Genomic DNA, 23,475 nt, shown 5'->3' with positions numbered 1-23,475 from the left:
AAAGAGATGTTCTCCTTATTGGCCCTCATACTACCTCAGTGCTCCTAGCCACAATCAGAAAATGACGTGGGGCAGGGGAACTGCCTTAGTTTTCTTTCCCTCCTTGGTTTCCCCGGCACCTGTCTCCTCCGTGGGCTCAGGAACAGGGTCTGTCCTGTCACTCCCGCCTCCCGAGCACTTGGTGCAGTGAGTCTTAAGGATGTTGGAGGAGCTCAACAGACTCTTAGGAATAACTAATCTGCATGCTTGTTCCCTCGGACTGTTCAGGTATGGTGAAGTGCACTACAAAGCCTCAGGAACTGGCAAGAGTTTTGGTGAAATGGCAATTTTTACTACACTGAGATCTCTGCCACATCAAAGTCGTCTCACAGTCTCTAATTTCCAACCGTCACGGTCCCCTCCGCGTCTGCTAGCCAACTGGACAAAGCCTCCCGCCCTGCCCGGGGCAGATCCAGGCTCACCTGCTCTTCACCAGGATGGTGCTCCTCCATAAGAGATTCGGACAATTCACACTGTGACGCTTTCACATTTGCAAAGGCTCACCACTCCTCAGAGGGCTGTCAGGAGGACCTCACCTGACCCCCAACGACCCCAGGAACTGGCCAGGTGGGTGCTGTTTCCTAGAACTGGGGCTGAAGGGCACTAGTGGCCCGACTCAGGTCTCTGCCCTGCCGACCCCAGGCCACTCCTGTGGGCCAGGCTGCCTCTTGGTACAACCTAATCCCAAAGAGCTATCCCCACAAGACCAGCAAAGTTCAATGAGCTGCCAGGAGCATGGCTGCAGAGAGATGAGAAAAGATGACATGTGACCTGGGCAGGCTGACTCACCTTCACCTTCATTTTGGAAGAGGCCATTACTTTCTTCTTGGCCCTGTTCAAAGGAATGAACACAGGAAAGGTTCAGAGGAGATCCACGAAGGAGATAAAAATGCCAGTAGTCCTGACAAGTGAAAAAACACTGAGACACTCACAGGATTGACGTCAGGTGCCCGTGGCCTCGTCTGCTCTCCTTAAACAGAGTCCTGGAACAAACAGAGAACACTGGGAAGTGTGCACCAGCCCCCTGAAAGCAGACTCTGCTTTCAGAGCCTTGTCACCTCCCTGGTACTCAGCGGCTGTCACTCATTAAATGTCAGTGGGCTGGTGACAGGGCCTTAGTAGCTGCACTGGCCACCTGAAAGCCAAGGAGCTAGAATTCACCAAAACAAGCTATGGGTCTGCCCCCAAACCTCTCACAGTGATTTTTCCCTGAAGTCAGGAGCACTTTCCTTACTGCCTATTCTCATCCCTCTCCAAAAGTAAAAATGTGAAGTGACCCATGGCATTATCTTTTCCCAGAGAAACAACAAAAATTTCTTTACGCCCTCCCCTATGTACCTTCAGGAGTCCAATCTATAAGTGACAAGAGCAATTCTATTTACAGGGACACTGAGACAAGAAAAGGCCTGCCCAACCAAGAACACTCACTAGCTCCAAGAGGAGGGTGCTGGGAACACGGCTGAGTAGGAAGCACCAGGAATGGTCTGCCCACCTGGACAACACTACCCTGGCAGAATCCACCTGACGGAACTATACTGTAACTCTAGAGGCTGTTCAAGGCTTACAACTTCCAGGGGAAGACTTAGATGAGTAAACTGTGGTTAATTTCAGGTCTCAACACAGTAGCAGCTGCCCATCCCCCACCCAGCGGCCTGTGCAGGTGTTCCTGGAGCAGCGTGCACACAGCTTGTGGAAACAAGCATGGGCAAAAAGGACCCTGGTCTCCAAAGATGAGGGATCTGTGCTCTGATGGCTGATCACTGCTTCTGATCACAGAGGTGGGAGGTGCACTCAGCTGTTGTTGTTGCACCTCGGGCTGAAGTGACTGCCAGGGGATTTAAAGGGCTGGCACCACCTTTTAACCTCCTCTTTTTCTGATTTTCCCCTTTCTGGTGTCAGACATTAAAGAAAAAAAAAAAAAAAAAAAAACTACCTACATGGGAAAAATTAGAAAGTGACTGCATGTACCAGCAAAAAGCTCAGAAATGACCTAAGAGTAACACACTAAGTTCACACATCAGGCTGATCCTCAACACAGCGACAACCTACAACAACAACAACAACAACAACCGATAAGCAAAAACAGTATATAAAAAAAAGCAATCCCTATAGAAGTGGGAGAATCTGATTTCCAGAGTTACCACAATATTAGATTCAAATGTCTGGCGTTCAACAAAAAATCACAAGGCACACAAACAAACAGGAAATATGGCCTGTTCAAAGGAAAAAAAACAAATCAACAGAAACTGTCCCTGAAAAAGACCAAATGGCAGCACGGAGCAACTAAGCCTGTGTGCCACAACTGCTGTGCCTGTGCTCTAGAGCCCGTGAGCCACACTATAGAGCCCGTGTGCTGCAACTACTGAAGCCCACGTGCCTAGAGCGCGTGCTCTGCAACAAGAGAAGCCCCAGCAATGGCCCCAGCAATGAGAAGCCTGCACACCGCAATGAAGAGTAGCCCCCACTCGCCACAGCTAGAGAAAGCTCTCGCGCAGCAACGAAGACCCAATGCAGCCAAAAATAAATAAATAAAATTAATTAAAAAAAAAAAAAAAAAGACCAAATGGCAGATACACTAGACAAAAACAACTGTATTAAAGATGCTCAAAGAACTAAAGGAAGATGTGGAGAAAGTCAAGAAAATAACACATGAACAAAATGGAAATATCCATAAAGAGACGGGAAACCTGAAAAGAAACCAAAAAGAAATTCTGGAGCTGAAAAGTACAGTAACTGAAGTGAAAAATTCAGTAGAGGGGACTTCCCTGGTGGTCCAGTGGTAGAGAATCCACCTTCCAATGCAGGGGACGCAGGTTTGATCCCTGATCAGGGAACTAAGATCCCACATGCCACGGGGCAACTAAGGCTGTGTGCCACAACTAATGAGCATGCAAGCCGCAACTAGAGAGCCCGTGTGCCGCAACTACAGAGCCCACACGCTCTGGAGCCTGTGCGCCACAAACAGAGAGCCTGTGTGCTGCAACTACTGAGCCTGCTCGCCACAACTAGACAGAAGCCCGTGGTGCATCAAAGATCCCGTGTACCGCAAAGAAGATCCCACGTGCTGCAACTAAGACCCAATGCAGCCAAAAATAAAATAAATAAAACAAATAAATATTTAAAAAAAAAATTCAGGGCTTCCCTGGTGGCACAGTGGTTAAGAATCAGCCTACCAATGCAAGGGACACAGGTTCGAGCCCTGGTCCGGGAAGATCCCACATGCCGCAGAGCAACTAAGCCCGTGCGCCACAACTACTGAGCCTGTGCTCTAGAGCCCGTGAGCCACAACTACTGAGCCCACGCGCCTAGAGCCTGTGCTCTGCAACAAGAGGAACCACTGCAGTGAGAAGCCTGCACACCACAACAAAAGAGTAGCCCCTGCTCACCACAACTAGAGAAAGCCCGTGCACAGCAATGAAGACCCAACGCAGCCAAAAATAAATAAAATTAATTAACCAAAAAAATTCAGGAGAGGGATTCAAAGGCAGTTTTGAGCAGGCAGAAAAAAGAAACAGTGAACGTGAAACAGGACAATGAAGATTATCGAGTTTGAGGAACAGAAAGAAAAGACTGAAGAAAAGTGAACAGAGTCAAGGGAACTGTGGGACAGCATCAAGCAGACAAGCACACACCAGCACAGCGTGGATGTCCCAGAAGGAGGACAGAGAAAGGGGCACAGAGAATAGTGAAGAAATAATGGCTGATAACTTTCCAAATGTGAAAGCAAACAATGTAAGTGTAAATACATGAATATAAACACCCAAGAAGCTTAAAAAACTCCAAGTAAGATGAACTCAAAGAGACCCACACCAAAACACATGATAATCAAACTTTCAAAAGCCAGAGGCAAAGAGAGAATATTGAAAGCACCCAGATATTATTGAATCATCACACACAAGGGATCCTCAACAAGATTATCAGCAGATTTCTCATCAGAAACTCTGAAGACCAGAAGACAGTGGGCTGATATATTCAAAGTACTAAAAGAAAAATACTGTCAACCAAGAATCCTATATCTGACAAAACTGACCTTCAAGAGTGGGGGAGATATAAATCAACTATACTTCAATTAAAAAAAAAGTGGGGGACAAATTAAGACATTCCCAGATAAATAAAAGCTGAAGGAGTTCATGATCAAAAACTTACCCTGTAGGGCTTCCCTGGTGGCGCAGTGGTTAAGAATCTGCCTGCCAATGCAGGGGACACGGGTTCGAGCCCTGGTCCGGGAAGATCCCACATGCCATGGAGCAACTATGCCCGTGCGCCACAACTACTGAGCCTGCGCTCTAGAGCCCGCAAGCCACAACTACTGAGCCCGCGTGCCACATCTATTGAAGCCCGCGCGCCTAGAGCCCATGCTCTGCAACAAGAGAAGCGACCGCAATGAGGAGCCCGCACACCGCAAGGAAGAGTAGCCCCCGCTCACCACAACTAGAGAAAGCCCGCGTGCAGCAACGAACACCCAACACAGCCAAAAGTAAAAATAAATAAATAAATTTATTAAAAAAAAAAAAAAAAAACTTACCCTGTAAGAAATGCTCAAGGGTCCTAAAGGTGAAATGAAAGGACACCAGACAGCACCTCAAAGCTACATGCACAAATAAAGATCTCAAAAAGGTGAATACATGACCATTAGAAAAGCTAGTGTTATAACAACAATGGTTTGTAACCACACTTTTTGTTTTCTACATCATTTAAGAGACTAATACATTTAAAGAAAAAAAATTAGTTTAAGGGACTTCCCTGGTGGTACAGTGGTTAAGAATCTACCTGCCAGTGGAGGGGACGCAGGTGCGATCCCTGGTGGGGGAACTAAGATCCCACATGCCACAGGGCAACTAAGCCAGCATGCTGCAACTACTGAGCCCGTGTGCCTCAACTAGACAGCCCGCGTGCCACAAACTATAGAGCCCACGTGCTCTGGAGCCTGCGTGCCACAACTAGAGAGAAGCCCATAGGCCACAACTAGAGAGACGCCCTCGTGCCGCAACAAACAGCCTGCGCGCCGCAACGAAAGATCCCGCGTGCCACGAGGATCCCGTGTGCCACAACTAAGACCCGACGCAGCCAATAAATAAAATAAATATTTTTTTTAAAAAAATTAGTTTAAAAGCTATTATTACTGTAACTTTGGTTTGTAACTCCAAATCTTGTCTTCTACAAAACTTAGGAGGCATTTAAAAAACTATTAGTTTGGGCTTCCCTGGTGGCACAGTGGTTAAGAATCTGCCTGCCAATGCAGGGGACACGGGTTCGAGCCCTGGTCTGGGAAGATCCCACATGCCGCGGAGCAACTAAGCCCGTGAGCCACAACTACTGACCCTGCGCGTCTGGAGCCTGTGCTCCGCAACGGGAGAGGCCGCGACAGTGAGAGGCCCGCGCAGCGCGATGAAGAGTGGCCCCCGCTCACCGCAACTGGAGAAAGCCCTCGCACAGAAACGAAGACCCAACACAGCCATAAATTAATTAATTAATTAATTAATTAATTAATTAATTAATTAATTAAAAAAAAACTATTAGTTTATGTTTTGGGGCACACAATGTATAAAAATGTACTTTTGTGACAGCAGCAGAGCTGTTAAGGGGGCAGAGTTTTTGTATGTTGATCAACTTACAGAAGTAAGTCCCTTCTTATCAGTAATTACTTTAAATGTAAATGATTCAACACTCCAATCAAAAGACAGGGACTGGCAGAATAGATAAAACGCATGATCTAACTATATGCTATCTACAAGAGCCAAAGACCTGGGACTTCCCTGGTGGCGCAGTAGTTAAAAATCTGCCTGCCAATGCAGGGAACATGGGTTCGATCCCTAGTCCTGGAAGATCCCATATGCCATGGAGCGACTAAGCCTGTGTGCCACAACTACTGAGCCTGCACTCTAGAGCCTGTAAGCCACAACTACTGAGCCCGCGCACCCTAGAGCCCATGTGCCACAACTACTGAGCCCACACGCCGCAACTACTGAAGCCCACATGCTCTAGGGCCTGTGTGCCGCAACTAATAAGCCTGCATGCCGCAACTAATAAGCCCACATGCTGCAACTACTGACGCCCACGCACCTCACAAGAGAAGCCACTGCAGTGAGAAGCCTGCACACTGCAACCAAGAGTAGCCCCTGCTCACCAGAACTAGAGAAAGCCTACGTGCAGCAATGAAGACCCAATGCAGCCAAAAAAAAAAAAAAAAAAAAGAGCCAAAGACCTGAGATCCAAAGACAAGAACAGATTAAAAGTAAAAGGATGGAAAAAGATACTCCATGCAAATAATAACCAAGAGAGCAGAGGTGGCTATCTTAATATCAGACAAAGTAGACTTTAAATCAAGAAAGGTTACAGGGCTTCCCTGGTGGCGCAGTGGTTGAGAATCTGCCTGCCAATGCAGGGGATACGGGTTCGAGCCCTGGCCTGGGAAGATCCCACATGCCGCGGAGCAACTAGGCCCGTGAGCCACAACTACTGAGCCTGCGCGTCTGGAGCCTGTGCCCCGCAACAAGAGAGGCCGCAATAGTGAAAGGCCCACGCACCGCGATGAAGAGCGGCCCCCGCTTGCCGCAACTAGAGAAAGCCCTCGCACGAAACGAAGACCCAACACAGCCAAAAATAAATAAATAAATAAATAATCCTTCCCTCTACTTAAAAAAAAAAAGGTTACAAAAGATAAAGAAGAATATTATATATTAATAAAAAGTTCAATACAGCAAGAAGATATAACAATTATAAACATTCATGCACCTGACGGACCATTAAAATACAATATATGAAGCAAAAACTGACGGAACTGAAGGGAGAAATAAACAGTTCTACAATAAAAGCTGGACAGATACAGACAGATAGAGAACATTCTACCCAACAACAACAGCACACACATTCTCAAGTGCACATGGGACATTTCCCAGCATAAACAATATGTTAGGCCACAAATGAACTCTCAGTAGATTTTAAAAGATAGCTATCCACTGGGAAATCAGCTCGGTGCTTTGTGACCACCTAGAGGGGTGGGATAGGGAGGGTGGGAGGGAGATGCAAGAGGGAGAGGATATGGGGATATGTGTATACATATAGCTGATTCACTTTGTTATACAGCAGACACTAACACAACACTGTAAAGCAATTATACTCTAATAAAGATGCTAAAAATAAATAAATAAATAAATAAATAAAAGAAAGCTATCACAAAAAGTATCTTCTCTGTCCACAAAGGGATGAAGTTAGAAATCAATAACAAAAGGAAAACTGGAAAACTAACAAAATTGTGAGGAAAAAACAAATGGCAGATACACTAGACAAAAACAACTTTTAAGAACACACTTTTAAACAATCAATGGATCAAAGAAGAAATCACAAGGAATATTAGAAAATACTTAAAAGACAAATGAAAATAAGAACACAACATACTAAAACCTATGGGACAAAGTGAAAAGTGGTGATAAGAGGGGAAATTTAGGGACTTCCCTGGTGGCACAGTGGTTAAGAATCCGCCTGCCAATGCAGGGGACACAGGTTCAAGCCCTGGTCCAGGAAGATCCCATATGCCACGGAGCAACTAAGCCTGTGCGCCACAACTACTGAGCCCGCATGCCACAACTACTGAAGCCCGCACGCCTAGAGCCTGTGCTCCGCAACAAGAGAAGCCACCACAATGAGAAGCCCACACACTGCAATGAAGAGTAGCCCCTGCTCGCCACAATTAGAGAAAAAGCCCGTGCGCAGCAATGAAGACCCAATGCAGCCAAAAATTAATTAATTAATTAATTTTTAAAAGAAAAAAAAAAAGAAACAAGAAAGGTCTCAAATCAACAACCTAACTTACAACTTAAGGGAGTGGAAAAAGAACTAAACCTAAAGCTAGCAGAATGAAGGATATAATAAAGATTAAAGCAGAAATAAGCAAACTAGAGAATAAACAATAAACATAGTTATAGGTCTATTCAGATTTGCTATTTCTTTGTGATTTAGTCCTGGTAAGTTTTGTGTTTCTAGGAACTTGTCCATTTCATCTAGGTTGAAAGACACTATCCAAAGAGTAAAAATGCAACCCACAGAACAGAGAAATATTTGGTAATTATGTATCTGATAAGGGATTAATATCCAGAATATAAAGTGAACTCCTAAAACTCAACAACAAAAAAACAAGCAAACCAATTAGAAAATGGGCAAAGGACTTGAATAGACATTTCTCCAAAGAAGATATACAAATGTCCAGTAAGTACATGAAAAGATGCTCAACATCACTAATCATTAGCAAAGCGCAAATCGAAACTACGAGACACCACCTCATACCCATTAGGATGGCTACTACCAAAAAAACAGAAAAAAGTATTGGTGAGGATGTGGAGAAATTGGAACCCTGTGCACTGGTGGTGGGAATGTAACAAGATAACAGCTGCTATGAAAAACATTATGATGAGGCCTCAAAATATTAAACACAACATCACCATATGATCCAGTAATTCCAGTTCTGGGTATATATGTAAAAGAACTGAAAGCAGGGTCTAGAAGAGATATTTGTATGCCCATGTTCATAGCAGCATTATTCACAATAGCTTAAATGTGGAAGCAACACAAGTACTATCAACAGATGAATGGATAAGCAAAACGTATACATACAGTAAACATTATTCAGCTTTAAAAAGGAAGAACATTCTGACACATGCTGTAACATGGATGAACTCTGAGGACATTATGCTAAGTGGAGTAAGCCAGACACAAAGATAAACACTTTGTATAATTCCACTTATATGAGGTACTTAAAGTAGTCAAAATCATAGAAACAGAAGAATGGTGGCTGCCACCATCTGTGGGGAGAGGGAAATGTGGAGTTAGTGTTTAATGGGTACAGAGTTTGTTTTACAAGTTGAAAAAAGTGATGGAGATGATGGTGGTGATGGTTGCATACCAAGGTGAGTGTATTTAATACCACTGAACTGTGCAATTAAAGATGCTAAACTTACATTAAGTGTATTTTACCACCAAAAAAAAAAAAATTTTTTTTTTCTAAAGAACACTAGTTCCAGGTAACTTTCTCTGTGTATTGCAGACATAGTCCATTCGTGGGAAGCTATATAACACAAAGTAGCCTGTGAGGAAAGTCTGGCACTTAACTCTAAGAAGTAGTCACCCCTGCCAGTTGCAAATAAGAATTCTGTTCAGAACATTAAAATGTTCCTAACACGAATCTGTCTCTCAACTTCTTCTAGTAGGAGCCATTATCTCAGGAAAGGGCAGGTTGAAGTGGGATAAGCATACAGCCAACTTTGAACTGAAGTGGGATAAAGAATGACAAAGACAAAACCCCACATATAACTTCCCTCTTCTAAGGGAGACGGAGAAGCCCCCAGTCGCTCAGGTGAAATCAGAGTCAAGTCCACTAGCCGGTGACTCTCTGAGGGTGGGGCTCTGGGGCCTGGTGCAAAAGAATCACTCAGACATCTCTTTACTGCAAGAACGCTCCACCCTATGGTCACACTGACCACACTGGCTGCTCGTGGGCCCTCACCTGGCCTGCATCCAGCCTTTGGGCCAGAGAGGTTTGACCTCAGCATCCAGAAACGCCTTCACGTAGTCCTCCCAGGATTGGGCCTTGTTCCTCTCCAGGTCATAGCTCTCCAGTTTGATCTTCACCACCTGACAGAGTAGCTCCCTGAAGAGTGGGCAGAAGTCAGAACCTTTAAACTACCCCAAATGCTTCTTCAAGGTTTCAATCATGTGCTTTCACCAGCCCTGATTAAAGTAAATGATTCTAACCTTCATTAGAAATACGGGAACATGCTCAGACACTGGCCCCACAAACCCTCCACTGAGGCAAGGTCCCAGTTTGGGCACACCTGATTTCATCATTCCACTGGAATTTCTTCCGGGGTCCCATTATCCTCCTGCCCCCCTTTTCTTCATCTTCTTCCTCATCAGAACAAACCCGTTCTCTCTGCTCCTTGTCTTTCTCCTCTTCCAGCATCCTAGGAGGTAGAAAGAATTAGGCGGGGCTTCCCTGGTGGCGCAGTGGTTGAGAATCTGCCTGCTAATGCAGGGGACACGGGTTTGAGCCCTGGTCTGGGAAGATCCCACATGCCACGGAGCAGCTGGGCCCGTGAGCCACAACTACTGAGCCTGCGCATCTGGAGCCTGTGCCCCGCAACGGGAGGGGCCGCGATAGTGAAAGGCCCGCGCACCGCGATGAAGAGCGGTCCCCGCACCGCGATGAAGAGTGGCCCCCGCTTGCCGCAACTAGAGAAAGCCCTCGCACGAACTGAAGACCCAACACAGCCAAAAATAAATAAATAAATAAAGTAGCTATAAAATTAAAAAAAAAAAAAGAATTAGGCGGGACTCTAAGGTCACTGCAGAACTGCTTCCTTCTGCCCACCATCCCCCCCCACCCCCCAGGACTTCTAAGAAAAGGAGGTCAGAATGCTGCAGGGAGTGATGGGACACACTTACTTAGCGACCTTGGCTTGCGTGTGTGCCTGGCATTCATCCTGGTACTTGGCCATCTGTTCTGGCATTGCCCTGCCAATGGCTTCCTTAAGCTTCTGGAGAGGCTCCTTCAGACGCCCCCCCTGCGGAGAGCAGGACATATCATAAGTCTGGTTTATGCATCACTTCTTACACTGAGCACACACTATAGGAATAATCGCACGGAGGCAGCGCAGCAGCAGATGTGGCATCTATGAAGACTCCATCACCCACTCCGCTGCACCCCGAAGCCAAGGGGCTCCACTGCAAAGTCACCCACCTGTTCACAGAGGTGAAGTTTTCGTGCGCGCTTGACCAAGGTGTCTTTGCTGCAGGGCAGGAAGGAAGCAAGGTAGGCGTATACCCCGGAACGGGTCTGGCTGCTCAGCTCCCGGGTCTGCGCCTCTATGCTGAAGAACAGAGCAGAGTTATTCACCGCAGCTCCTTTCGTCTGCAGGAGCCAAGAGCAAGCCAAGCCTTATCTCGCCTGTCACAGTGTAAATGAGCAGCCAGCACAACAGACCTCCAGCAGTCACCAGACCCAATAAGCTTGGTTAGGTAGAGTGGGTCAGGCTCTCAGGTCAAAGACAAGACCAAGTCAAAGGTGTCAAGAAAACAGAGCCTAAAAGAACAAGGTCTGAATTTCTGAGTTTCATAAATAAAGAAAGCATAAATGCTTTCAAACTGGAAGGTAATTGAGTTACTTGGGGTCAACAGGAAATACCTTCCAGCAGAGTTTCTTTTTTTTTCCATTTCCAAGTTCTGTCCCTGACTAGGTGGTCAGGGAAATCCTCATCCCTCCAGTGTCCCCATCTAGATGAGCAGAACACAGTCTGTCTTCAATCCCTTGAGTTCTCTGTATCTGGCACGCTCCAGGAGACAAACCCCTCACCTGTGCTGACTCTCAGGTGCTCCCTGACCCAAGTGGCCAGTCTCCATTCTGGGTAGGCAAGGTCCTTTGCTAGAACGTTCCCTAGTTTTGACAACTGTTCTTACATGTGCAAAATCCTCAGCTGTTGAGCAATAAGCTTCCTCTGCTACATGATGCAACCAGGAGAGAAGGTGGCAAAGCTGGAGGGCCAGGTACAAAGAATCTGGTTTGGATTTATACACGTGGAGGTTTTTTTTGTTTTTGTTTTTTTTTTTTCTTTTTAATCCAATTCATACAGTGTGATGTCTCCGAGGTTGGGGTGTTTGTTAGACGGGCTACGGGATGATGAGCACTGGCCTTGGGAGCAAAAGTGAGAATAAGAGGAGAATGACCAGGTATGCTGAGGAGTGCCCCAGGAGGGCAGGGCCTTGCCTGCACCAAGCTGTCTCTTACTTTTCCCAGAGATGGGCAAGCAACGCCTTCTCTCTCCTCTCATCTCACGCGTAGCACAAAATCCTCTTCCAGCACACCATGACTATTATGTACAGTGTTCTAATAATGTCTGCTGCCTAAGATTAGTATGGTCTATCATTTCCTAGAGACAAACATTTGATGTCCCCCGCCACTGACCTTTTTTATTTTTGTATTTATGTATGTATGTATGTATGTATTTATTTTTTGGTCTTGCCTAGCGGCATGCGGGATTTTAGTTCCCCAACCAGGGATCGAACCCATGCCCTCTGAAGTAGAAGCTCAGAGCCCTAACCACTGGACTGCCAGGGAATTCCCACGACCCTTTTTAAAAGAATAAGAATAAATAAAAACCAATTTTTAAAAATCTCATCAGTGCTTTCCTATCCCATACATAGTTGAATCGTACTCCCAATTTCCCCCAGACTGCTGAACCCAGGCATGGTAACAGCAGATACAAAGAAACAAGATACTCACTCTAAGAGGATGCCATTAATATCCTGGGTGAAGAACTTCTGTCTGCTTTCTCCCTCAGCAGCTCTGGCAGCCTGGTTCACAGTAGACAGTAACATCCGTTAGTGCACTTTCCCCGCAAGGCCCTCACCCTCACCCACAGGCCTACAGAACACCTGATGATAAAATCCTCACCATGCCCTTCCCTACTCAGCCCTAATCCCAGATTAAGTTCACCTATGATCTCTGTATGCTCCAGAAGTGGTACATCCAGCTCTTTTCACATGCTGCTGAAGCATCTACGGACTGTCCCTTCTTCCCAGGACTTGAAACAACAGTCACATAAAAGAAAATCAGAGTCAAGGGAATCATGAAGCATCTGATGCAGCCAGCAAGCTAACTCCTGTGCCCAGCACTCTATCATCTAAACTGTGAGCTGGAATCTCCATACATCTACAGTACCAAACAATCAAGAACTTTAACAAACCTGCAGTATTTGAAGGTCTTTAGCAAACAAAATAATGATAATAGTAATAATAGCAACAATAATAATATGCTGCTTTGGCATTTAAGGACTATAATTCTTTGAAAATTCATAATCTAATTAGGGTATATCATGAACTCTATTACTCAGACCACTGGAATGACTAACATACCTGACTACCTATTAACACAAGATAGAGCAGGTTGCTATACAGTGTTTTGCTTCCCATGAGTACACAGTTAATAACACCCTGGATGGCAAGCCTGGAGACTCCTGAAGCAACCACAGTGGGCAACCAGGGCACCAAATGCACAAGTGAGGAAAGCAAACTGCAAAAGCCTGAACCAGTGGTTCTCTATTTGGCTGCACACTGGAAGTACCTGGCAGCTTTCCCCACCCTAGACCCATCACATCAGAACCTCTGGGGAATAATGTATTCCTTAAAAGAGGCCTAAGCATCAGTACTTTTTAAAAAGTAACTCTGGTGACTAGCATGCAGAGGATCGAGAACCACTGATCTAAACCCAAGAGTTGCTGGTCCAAAGTCTTTAAGCAAAATAAAATTTCAGGCTTGATATATAACAATGATGGCAAACAAAGACAATAAGGTGATTGTCTTAAATGAAATGATCAATCCTGATCAACCCTCTGAAACACCCACCTTCCTCTGGCCCCACTGGCCTTCCTCTCACTGCATCCTCTGGGTCCTCTCCTGACCTCTTGACTGCATCCTGTCTCCTCCACTAGCTCCTTAGCTGCAGATGGGCTCCCAGGTTCTATCTAGAACCCTCTTCACCTGATAATGTCTCCCCCTCAGCTTCAAAATAACATAAACACACACAGGTCTCTCAAATCTAAACCTACTCTATACACTTTTTTCTAAGCTCTGGACCAGAATCTTCAATTACTTCTATGAATGAATGACCCTCTAGTATACAAACTTGACTTGTCCAAAACCTAACCTACTAGTTTCTGCTCTTCCTCCTCCTGTGTCCCTACTTCTAATAACAGCACTCCACCCTTCTTAAATCCTTCCACTCTTCTTTAGAACCCTTTGGCAGCCCTTCCCAAGCCTAGAATCAAACCCAAACTCCTCCACCTGGTATTTAGGGTCCTTTAGGATCTGGCCCCAGCCATCCACTCCAGCCCCTCCCACCACATACCAGGAGTCTTCATTATCCAACAACTTGCCCATCCTCAGCCCTGTGCCCTGGCTTACTATAAGGCCTTCTCTCCCATGAGGCTGGCCAAGCCTGCTGCCTCCAGTCCGATTCCTATGTACCCCCAAGAGCTCCTCTTTCACTTCCTCAAGTCTGGCTGTTCACCTGACCATCTAGTTGGCCATCCAAACACGACAGAGCTTGTTTCATCCTACTCTGTCCCACAGCCCGTTGTTTACATGGCTACCAATCCATCTGTATAACAAGCTCATGGAGAAGGACAACTGCATCTTACTCATCAATATATTTCCCACAGCTGCCTATCACATAATGGCTACTTAGTAAATGTGAGCTGAGTGGATGAATGAACAAACAAATGAACAGATTATCACTGAAAGAATGAAAACTCGAGGAAGAAAAGCTTAGTACCAAACAAAACTTGCAGAGGATATGCAAAACTCAAGCATGGCTAGAGGAGAGCGCAGAGGCCTGAGATAGCAGGTGGAAAGGGAAGAAAGAAAGGGTGTCACTGTAACCCATTCACTTGCCCTTTCTTATACTGTCAGAGGATTCGGAATCCACTGTGGCACCTTTAGTGTACTGGGATTATGACTTCAGTTTGAGAGAAAACAAAACTGAGTCTTTCTGTTGCTTTAGCTTATACACTGCTAGTTATAAGATGCAGAAGCACCTTCATGTTAATTCAGCCTAATTAACACGTATTTCAAATACCTGTTTGTCAGACCCATCAACAGCTCAGGTTTCCAATCAATTTTTTTTTTTTTTTGGCCGCACTGTTTGGCTTGTGGGATCCTGGTTCCCTGACCAGGGACTGAACCCGGGCCCTTGGCAGTGAAAGCGAAGAGTCCTAACCACTGGACCTCCAGGGCATTCCCGCCAATCAAATTTTATCTTTAGATATCAGCCATATCAGAAGCTTTCTGGCTATAAAATTTTTTTAAGTTTTTTTTTTCCTGATGCCTTTTGAAATGTGTTTTTTTTTTTTTTCTGATGCCTTTTGAATCCTGTAGACCAGTATCTCTGAGGATTTGGTTTTATACTGAAGATAATTAGTCAAGTATAAAACAAAATCCTCAGAGATAAAATTTAAAATAAATCTAATTAAAAGAGCAATTGGATATATATTTGATAGTCTGCCAGAAAGAAGTGACATCCCTCAACCCTAAAGACAGACACCCTTGCCCAAGGAGTTGTATGAATCAATCAATCCTAGATTAACTAGGAAATGAAGTTAAACCAAACAGCCAGATCATGCTGATTTACAATAGTTCCAATAGCCTTTTAATGAGCTCTTTTATTCATTATAAGAAGAGCCACTTGTAGCCTTTCAGCACTGAGATCACAACCTTATATACTGTACCTGTTTTTGCTGAATAGAATGAAATCTGGCATGATTTTCTTTTTTAAAAAGACCAAACAAGTTGTTATTTTTTTTCTACCTTATTCTCCTTGGATCCATGTCTCCCTGGTTTTGCAATGCAAGGGTTCTAACTGTATAGGAGGGTAAGCAGTGAGCAGGTAGAATGGTGGGTGACATGGGGTCTCTGTTTCTTTTCTATTTTTAGTATCAGTATCATTTCCATTTTATGCTGGATTGACGAGGACCAAAACAGAGCTGGGTCATCTGTATGGAGCAGGCTGAGTAACTGCCAAACCACATCACGACAGTAAACTGAAGGCGCAACATACCTGAACTTTTCAACAATCAAGACAAAAAACACAACCAATACATATTAAGAGAAGACAGGGGTAAGGCCATCAAATCAAACCACTGGGTTCCCTGGGGCCCATAAAAATGTACAGTACAAGAAAGTAAGAAGTGGAAAATGAGCTAATATGAGAAGAAAACAGTAACATTTCTGGAGTATCCAAGGTCGCCCTCTTGGAGTACCTCTTTAACATACATAAATTTTCAAATGTTTTTTTAAAAGTTTTAAGTATCACATCTACTTAGAAGTCAAATCTAACTTTTGTTTCCAACAGCAAAAACTTCTCCCAGGGAGACTGATACACGTAAGAATAGAATCTGCTTAAGTACAGTGGTGGACTGCAAACAGGACCACAGATTCCTCGCCTCCCAGTACATGCATTCCCCCATGGAGAGGTGGCCTCTAGTTGGTGACTTGCTTTACCAATACACTGTGGCAGAAGAGATGTGGTGCATACCACTTCTAAGGCTAGATCATGAGGGCCTTACAGCTTCCACCTTACAGCTCCCTCCTGAAATGCTGCCCTGAGACTGTCGTGCCCTGAAAAAGCCCAGGATGAAAGACGGGAGGAGAGAGAGGCCCTGCCATCCTGGCTGTCCCAGCGCCAGCCCCCATCTTGCCCGATGAACACAGCCCCGAGAGCGAGTCCAGGCAGGACCAGAAGACAAACCGCCGGCCAACCCACAGTCAGGAGAAATGAGTCACTGTTTGAAGCCACCAAGTTTGGGGGCGGGGGGGTAGATTTTTAGACAGTGGTAGAAACTGATACATGTATCCTCTAGGGCCAAGATTTAAAATCTAAACAAACTATTACAAAAATAAAAGAAGAGGGTAAAAAAGAAAAAGAAGGGGAGTGAAATATAAAGTGAGAAACACATAAACACTGCTAATGTTATAGTTATATACATCAAGTTTAATTTAAAATTTAAAAATGCAATGTCCAGTTCAAGATCTAGGACAGGGCCTCTTATTAAGGATCCAAATATCCATGCGTGGCTTTTGAAATTATATGCAATTTTTGTGTACATAGGTGTTTCTTCCCTGGGAGGAATCTCTTTGCCAGAAGACTCTCAACAGGGTCTGGGTCTAGAGCACTCATGCACACATGCAGGAGGCTCCAAGTGCCCCAAGCGGAGGGCCCTGGTGGGAACGGAGCAGCTGGGGATCTTTTAGAGTGGCATTAAGTAACTTTCTAAATTAAGCCTTCTTTTTCATGCAACCATTAAAAGTAATGAGGGCTTTATAAATAATATTTATTAAGTGAAAAAAACAGGAAATTATTCACAACTATAATTACAACTGCATGAATACATATATACAGAGACTAGAAAAGAATATGTAAATTGAAAATAGTTTTCAGATTGGCGGGATGGTGGGTAATACCCACTTCCCACTTCATTTCCCAAATTTCTTAATGCTGTTATAGGAGAAGGGGCAGGTGATGACTGAAGTATCAATTTCACATTTGAACATATTTTCAAGCCAGTATGCCTCCTGGTCACCACCTCCTCACCAGGACCCGAGCCTATCTTACCTATGGCATCCTGAACCCTGTCTCCACCGTGCCCAAGAGACAACCAAGACCTGGCAGTCACTGAGGAAGGACAGCTTGCTCACTGTCCCCCCAACAGACTCCAGAAAGCGAGGTTTTCGCAAATCACAACCCAACGCCATTTCACATTAAACCACTGTTTCCACTAGATTTGTCCATCTTTCCCAAGAAAATGAAATAATGAGTCTAAGTTATCAGACTAGAACACAGTCTTTGGTGGGAATAGGGACACATCCAAGAGCCATTTTTACTTTTCTCTAAAAAATGACTGGCTACTGCCACATAGATCTTAGCTCACTCAACAAGGCTTTCAGAAGCTACAAAATAATTTGATTACAAACCAGAGGACTGAAAAGAATAAGGAGTAATGTTTTCTAACATAAATTCTGAGAGAGAGCACAGGACAGTATGCTCAAACATGCCAAGTTCAGATTCAACTATTTCCACCTTAACATCCTGTTAAGATATACTCTGAATCCTGACATGGCATAATTCATTTAAATGGTTATGTTCAAACAGAATACTGTGCATGTTCTACAAGGATGAACTAGAGCTCTGAATAAGACATTTGAATTATTTCACATGTTGTGTTCAAGTGTTTTTTGGAAGTGAGAAAATCATTTGTAGCAGTGGTTAACATTTCACCCTGCCCTAAAACACAAGGGATATTATACACAACAGAGATTCTGAATCACTGGTTTAAAACTTAAGCTATAGAGTGTAAGTACCACCAGAGTTGTGTCACAAGTCATGATGTCCACGGTAAAATGGTATTTTAACTAAAAGTCATCATAACTAACGACCCGTGCTTGGTTTATAGTCAGTATTCATGTATCACTGAATTGACAGTCCTTAGTGCTCTAGGGATCAATTCCCAATCACCAGGGGGAAAACAGGAGCAGTGTCTGCTATTTTCTGAAGACTGTTATTGTTTTTAACATGGGGCATGGACAGCATTTATGGTTCAGCTCATTCTTATTTAGCACAATTTAGGATTCCTGTAATCACTACCTAACACTGGTGACGTGCAAGTCCAGGGAGCAATTAAACCCAGTGGCAACTAAGCATTGCCCCACGTCCAACATATGACTGCAAACTTCTGTGAATTTTCAAAACCTTCAGAAGATTACTAAAAATATGGATCTCTGCCTCAGCTGCCTGCTGCCAACATTAGTGTCAGTCTATCATACAAAAGGAAAGATACTCTGACAGGCAGAAAGTAGGAAAAGAGAAAATCTCTCCAGAAGACAGTAAATTCTCCAGGAGTGAAGGAACCATGAAAGGCTGAGAAATGATGCCTGACAGGCAGAGCTTCCACTGTTCCCTCACTCGGGATGAGAAGAAAGCTTGGAAGAGCTGACACTGGAACTGCCCACTGACTAAGGGTTGCTCTAGGCCACGAGCTTCGAGTGGTTCGGGACCAGCATCAACTGCCCAAACTGCTTCCAGGAGAGCCCGGCCATTCCATGTCACCATACCTGAGCCAGCTCCTTAACGCGCTTCTCCAGGGGCGCAGGCAGGCCTTCGGGAAGGGAAGAGGGCTGCCTGAATTCCTGGTCCAGTCCCACCCCAAGGGAATCGCTTTCATCATCCATATCGCGGAAGGGGCTTCCTTCTGGAGACTCACTGAGCAGCTGCTCCAAGTCCAAATCAGTCAGCGAGTCCATGGCGGTGGCCGCCTGCAGCAAGTCGTTGTCAGAAGTGGAGCCGAAGAGCGAGAGCAAAGGGTCAGAGGTGCCCTCCAATTCCCGCAGGCCCTGAGCTTCCACCGACGAGACTGCTACGGGCTTATGCTCTTCGTCCCTCTTCCTCTGAGCCTCTTTCTCCTTCTGAAATTTCTTCAGCATCTCTTTAACACTCAAAGCCCCAGAATACTTCTTTTTCTTCTTCTCCTTACTGGCATTGAGGGCTGTGAAGCTGCAAGCAAGGGGGAAGTCAGTTACTAAGGCTGCAGTACACCTCAAAAGGGAAATTCAGAGGGGCTTTAGCCCTTCTCCCAGCGCAATGGTCTCCAGGAACCTCAGTCACAAGTCCACCCTGTTACTCCTCCTCCCTCCTCTTGGCATACGGAGCTCCTTCTTGCTGGGACCAAAGCTTGAGATTTAATATAGGTTAGCAAAACAGTATCACAAAATGCTACATATCCGATGGGTTTTTAAAAACCACTGCCAGGCTGAAATAAAAGGTTGCAAAAGGGGGGGGGGGGGTAAGAAAGATATTTAAAGGGAGAAAGCAGGAGCAGCAGAGAGCAGCAGCAACTTGAAGGGTGACTGGGGTGAGACCAAGTGAGGCAAAGGAAGCAGGACCAGAGAAGACAAAGGGGGAACACAGACAGGAGAACTGGGGCAGAGGAGGGGTGCCCAAGAGAACAGGAAACATCAGCAATCACACACTGACAGAAATAGCTGCCAACACTGACAGTGGGACAGAGAGAACTCTGATGTCTGACACACAGAGATGTGAGAGTACAGACTATGCCCACATGGCACCGTGGGAGGCATGACGGGGAACGCAAGGCCAGGCCCTGCTGCCTCTTCTGAAGCTGTGAGGAGGAGGGAGAGTCAGCTCCCAGGTGTCCTGCCCTAACAGTTCAGACGTCATCCTAGCAAAGAAGCTGCTGCCTCTCACCCGGCTTTGGAAAACTTGGACTTTTTCGATTTCTTCTCCTTGTCATAAGTGTCATCTTTTTTCTTCTTCTTTATCTTCTCACCACCTTCCTTCAACTTCCGCTTCTGAGAATTAAAGACAAGGCACAGTTACACAGCTCCCTAACTCTGGGAGCAAGTGCACTACACAGCACCGGCCTTGCTCCGCCCAGGGTACATCCTGAGAGCTGTCTTACTTCCTTCACGAACAAAAGCTTTCCGCTCAGTCCTTGGACCACAGACCCACAGGTCAGGACAGCATTCCCACTGACAGCGGCTTCTGGGAAACCCGGGCCTGAGGCAACAGAGGCCATTCTGCAGCCTGAACAGTTTCTGGTTTAAAATGAGCTATGTGTGGGCCTACCTTGCATTTTAAACACACAGGCAGTGGTAGGTAGCTTTCAAAATAAACTTATCTTAGGGCTGACTTGTTTTCGTTGGGGTGACAGCCCTGGGAACTGAAGTCCTCTACATGTCCACAGAAGAGACACAGCAAGCTGGTGCAAACGCCCCTCACTCCACACCCTTCATTGCCCTCGTCCCCGCCCTGGGACCACCTCGAGGAATGAATCCCTGCTGAGCCTGCAAGGACACAGGCATGGATACAATGACCGAGACCTCCAGGTTCACGGCACCTCGCCACAGCACACGTGTGAGAAGGGAACCGCCAACCTCGGCACAGCTGGTGCCTTTCCGCCAATCTCCTGAGTCATCCTAAACCAGCACGTATTCTGACAAGTCACCTACTGATCTCATAAGGTCATGTAAAAAAGCACTTCTGAAATCCAAAAGCGAGCAACGTTCTAACCTTTGGAGATTTTTTCTTCTTTTCTTTAATGAAGTCATCCTCAGATTCCGACGCCTGTCTAAACTGCAGCGTTCCCGAGTTAATGTAAAATCCTCCATACTTTGTAGTCAAAGAAGCAGGAACAAGCTCATCGTACTGAAGGGGGGAAAACACACGGTCAGCTCCAAGGTCTGTACTACAGTCCAAAGGTGCAGAGCGTGTCTCGAAAGAGCAGATGTGACCATGTTTCTCTGTCACATTTCAGGCAGCATGCTAAGACATGTTTCTGGTCAATCACCAATGTCCGAGTCAGAAGGTGTTTTGGACATCTCTGATCACCGTTTTCATAAAGGGAACCAAGGCCCAGATCAAGGTGTCACTTCCTCTCCCTTCAGTGAAGCTCTTTCCTCGTGCTAAGGGCACATCCACTGACTCCACCCCCAGCCTCCAGGCGCTGTCGGTAGATGCTAGGGTGCAGTGGTTCTGGTGGTCTCAGAGGTTTCATTAAGTACTTACCGCCTCAGAGTTATCGATGAAGGAATCAGATTCATCATAACCATAACCCATATCAATCAAGTCCTGTATTCGGTCTTTTCTACGTTTCTTTCCACCCTAAAATTTAAAATTGATCACATGCTTTTTTGTACTTGTGGTAAGAACACATAACATGACCCTTTTAACAAATTTCTAGGTCTAGGGTCACAGGGTTTTTTTTAATACACAGAATTAATTGTTGCCTTGAACTCCATCAGCTAATGACTAAAGGTTATAAAGCACTGGAACAGTCTCATACACACACACACACACCAAAACCTCATTCCCTGAAGACCTTTCAAAATAGGACAGATTTGTAAATGCATAGAGTGGCCTAAGACAGAAGAAAGAACTAAATGGCTTCATATGCTCTGCACCAAAATGTTATTCTCAGGATAAATTCTAAGGGTAAAAGCCCCTTATTTATTCATCCGTTTAGCTCCACACATGAGTTCCTGCCGTATGCGTTTTCTTATCTTAATGCATTTGTTTAATAACTTCATTCTGTTCTCTCCAAGGTCTACACTTGTTTCCACATCAGTGTTGATTAGATGATAAACCACTAAAGGAATATGGAAATGTCTGAAAACCTCTCCCACCCAACAAGGTTGTTTTGTTATCCAACAGAGAAATCTTACATATTTTTCTTCAAATTTCCGGGCAAGGGCCTCCACTTTATGCCTTTCCTTTTCTTCATCATTGAAAGGATCCGAGAGATCTTTCTTCTGTAAAGAGACCATTCCACAAAAATAGGAGTCACAAAAAAATTCCCACAATGCTATTCCTAGTGCCTGCACTGACTCAACACCTATAAACTGCATAATAAAAACAATTGTTTTTCAGAAAAGACAAGGTAGAATACATGTTACCTTCCCATCAGTGTTTACCTTAGCTGTGTAAGAAAGTAAAATTTCCATTCACAAGATTCAAGAGAACTTGACTAAATGCCTACAATCGCCCATCACACGCAGCACTAGGTCCTATAGGGCTCCAAATATGGCAAAGGGACTTTAGTCAGGGGATGCTCAACCCGTGTAGAACTGTGTTCCAATATAACTGATTTCCTTTGTAATCCTAAAAATTATTTTATGCATTTAAAAACATTATTCTAAGAAGGGGTCCATAGGCTTCACCAGACTTCCAAAGCAGTCAATGGCTCAAAAAGGTTAAGAACCCACTGAGCATAGGACAAGCTCTTGACAGCTATTCAGCCTTATTGGTTAGAAGAGTGGTATGAACTTGCACTTCTCTCAGAGCTACAAACAGTCAAACCCAAGTTCATGGCATTACCTTTCCTTGGAAGCCTATCTTGAAGGATCAATAACCTCCCTTCCCTCCCAATCTCAATACTCCCTCCAGATACTTTCATGCGGTTTTCCAAAGTTTATTTATATTCCATAAACTTACTCTTACATTTTTCTTGAGAAAAATTTTCAGAGTTGGACCTTAAGCTTCCATGGTAAGGAATCTTAATTTTAATAAAAAACTCCTGTACCAAATACACTTAAGACTTTGGAGTCCAAAAACACTAAAGATCAGATGCTTGTTTGAAAACAAAATTCTCCCATCTCACCCTCCCATCTCTGCCTACTGAAACTCCACTTACCCATAAAGGATCAGTTAAATGATTTAGGACACACACGTACAATGGGACGTTACAGAACATGTACATACCATAAATGGGTGGTCTTTAAAACAGCTTGTCTGTATCTTCTAATTTTTCTACAATGATCACATGTAACCTAAGTAGTTCAAATAATTTTAAGAAAACCCACCCACCTAGAGCAGCGCTGGATTTAATGCATACTCCTTAATGCCCTGCAAACAGCAGTCATCCACTATTTCCTGAATGTATGAAGGTCCAGCTCTGTCTCAACACAGCATCTGGAATGTAAGCTCCTCTCTGTCTAAGCCCTCCGGGGCCTGTATTTGTACCAGACTTAAACCATTACCACATTGTGACTTCTGCTACCTGTGCTGGTGTAATCCTCCTAAAACATCTACAAGAGCGCAAAGTTCCTGTAAGGTTGGGACGACAACTTCCCCACGTTTACATAGTCCTCAGCGTAGCACAGTGCCTTCACTTTCTAAGATATACATGCTAAGTGAGTTAATACATGAATGTGTCAGATTACATTATGCTTTGAACACTGCAGAGTAGACATGTTAATTCAGGAGTTCTGAATCTGAAGGCCAGGAGTGAATCCCCTGAAATTGGATCCAAAGTTCTCTGTGTAAGCCCCATGCATTTTTCTGCAATTGAGGAGGGCATGTGAACCCCCAAAAAGGTGAAATCA

The 23,475-nt window shown here is 44.8% G+C and overlaps 1 protein-coding gene and 1 long non-coding RNA gene across 12 annotated transcripts in view; one reads left to right on the top strand and one right to left on the bottom strand.

Annotated features, from left to right (window-relative positions):
- Window positions 1–23,475, bottom strand: part of UBN1 (ubinuclein 1) — a gene marked incomplete at its 3' end in the record, with an annotated part of 38,110 nt that overhangs the window by 7,311 nt on the left and 7,324 nt on the right. For 5 of the 11 annotated variants that reach the window (XM_082362057.1, XM_082362061.1, XM_082362062.1 and 2 more), the window contains 12 exons: window positions 21,817–21,903; window positions 21,161–21,256; window positions 20,666–20,800; window positions 19,841–19,944; window positions 18,691–19,129; window positions 12,311–12,381; window positions 10,772–10,901; window positions 10,477–10,595; window positions 9,867–9,995; window positions 9,539–9,682; window positions 972–1,022; window positions 829–871 (listed from right to left, as the gene is read on the bottom strand). In XM_082362057.1, coding sequence (XP_082218183.1) covers window positions 829–871; window positions 972–1,022; window positions 9,539–9,682; window positions 9,867–9,995; window positions 10,477–10,595; window positions 10,772–10,901; window positions 12,311–12,381; window positions 18,691–19,129; window positions 19,841–19,944; window positions 20,666–20,800; window positions 21,161–21,256; window positions 21,817–21,903 — 1,548 coding nt within the window. Of the gene's footprint in view, window positions 1–828; window positions 872–971; window positions 1,023–9,538; window positions 9,683–9,866; window positions 9,996–10,476; window positions 10,596–10,771; window positions 10,902–12,310; window positions 12,382–18,690; window positions 19,130–19,840; window positions 19,945–20,414; window positions 20,440–20,665; window positions 20,801–21,160; window positions 21,260–21,816; window positions 21,904–23,475 lie in introns of those variants that run through there. The other 6 variants (XM_082362060.1, XM_082362064.1, XM_082362059.1 and 3 more) reach the window with 4 other exon arrangements.
- LOC309614202 lies at window positions 502–6,688 on the top strand. Its single transcript, XR_014236071.1, has 2 exons — window positions 502–606; window positions 1,424–6,688. It is a non-coding gene; the product is annotated as an uncharacterized lncRNA (long non-coding RNA).

Source organism: Balaenoptera borealis, assembly GCF_965194805.1.
Source record: "Balaenoptera borealis genome assembly, chromosome: 16".
NCBI classification, from domain to species: domain Eukaryota; kingdom Metazoa; phylum Chordata; class Mammalia; order Artiodactyla; family Balaenopteridae; genus Balaenoptera; species Balaenoptera borealis.
Note: the sequence above shows the minus strand (reverse complement) of the source record. Positions and strands in the feature narration are given on the sequence as shown.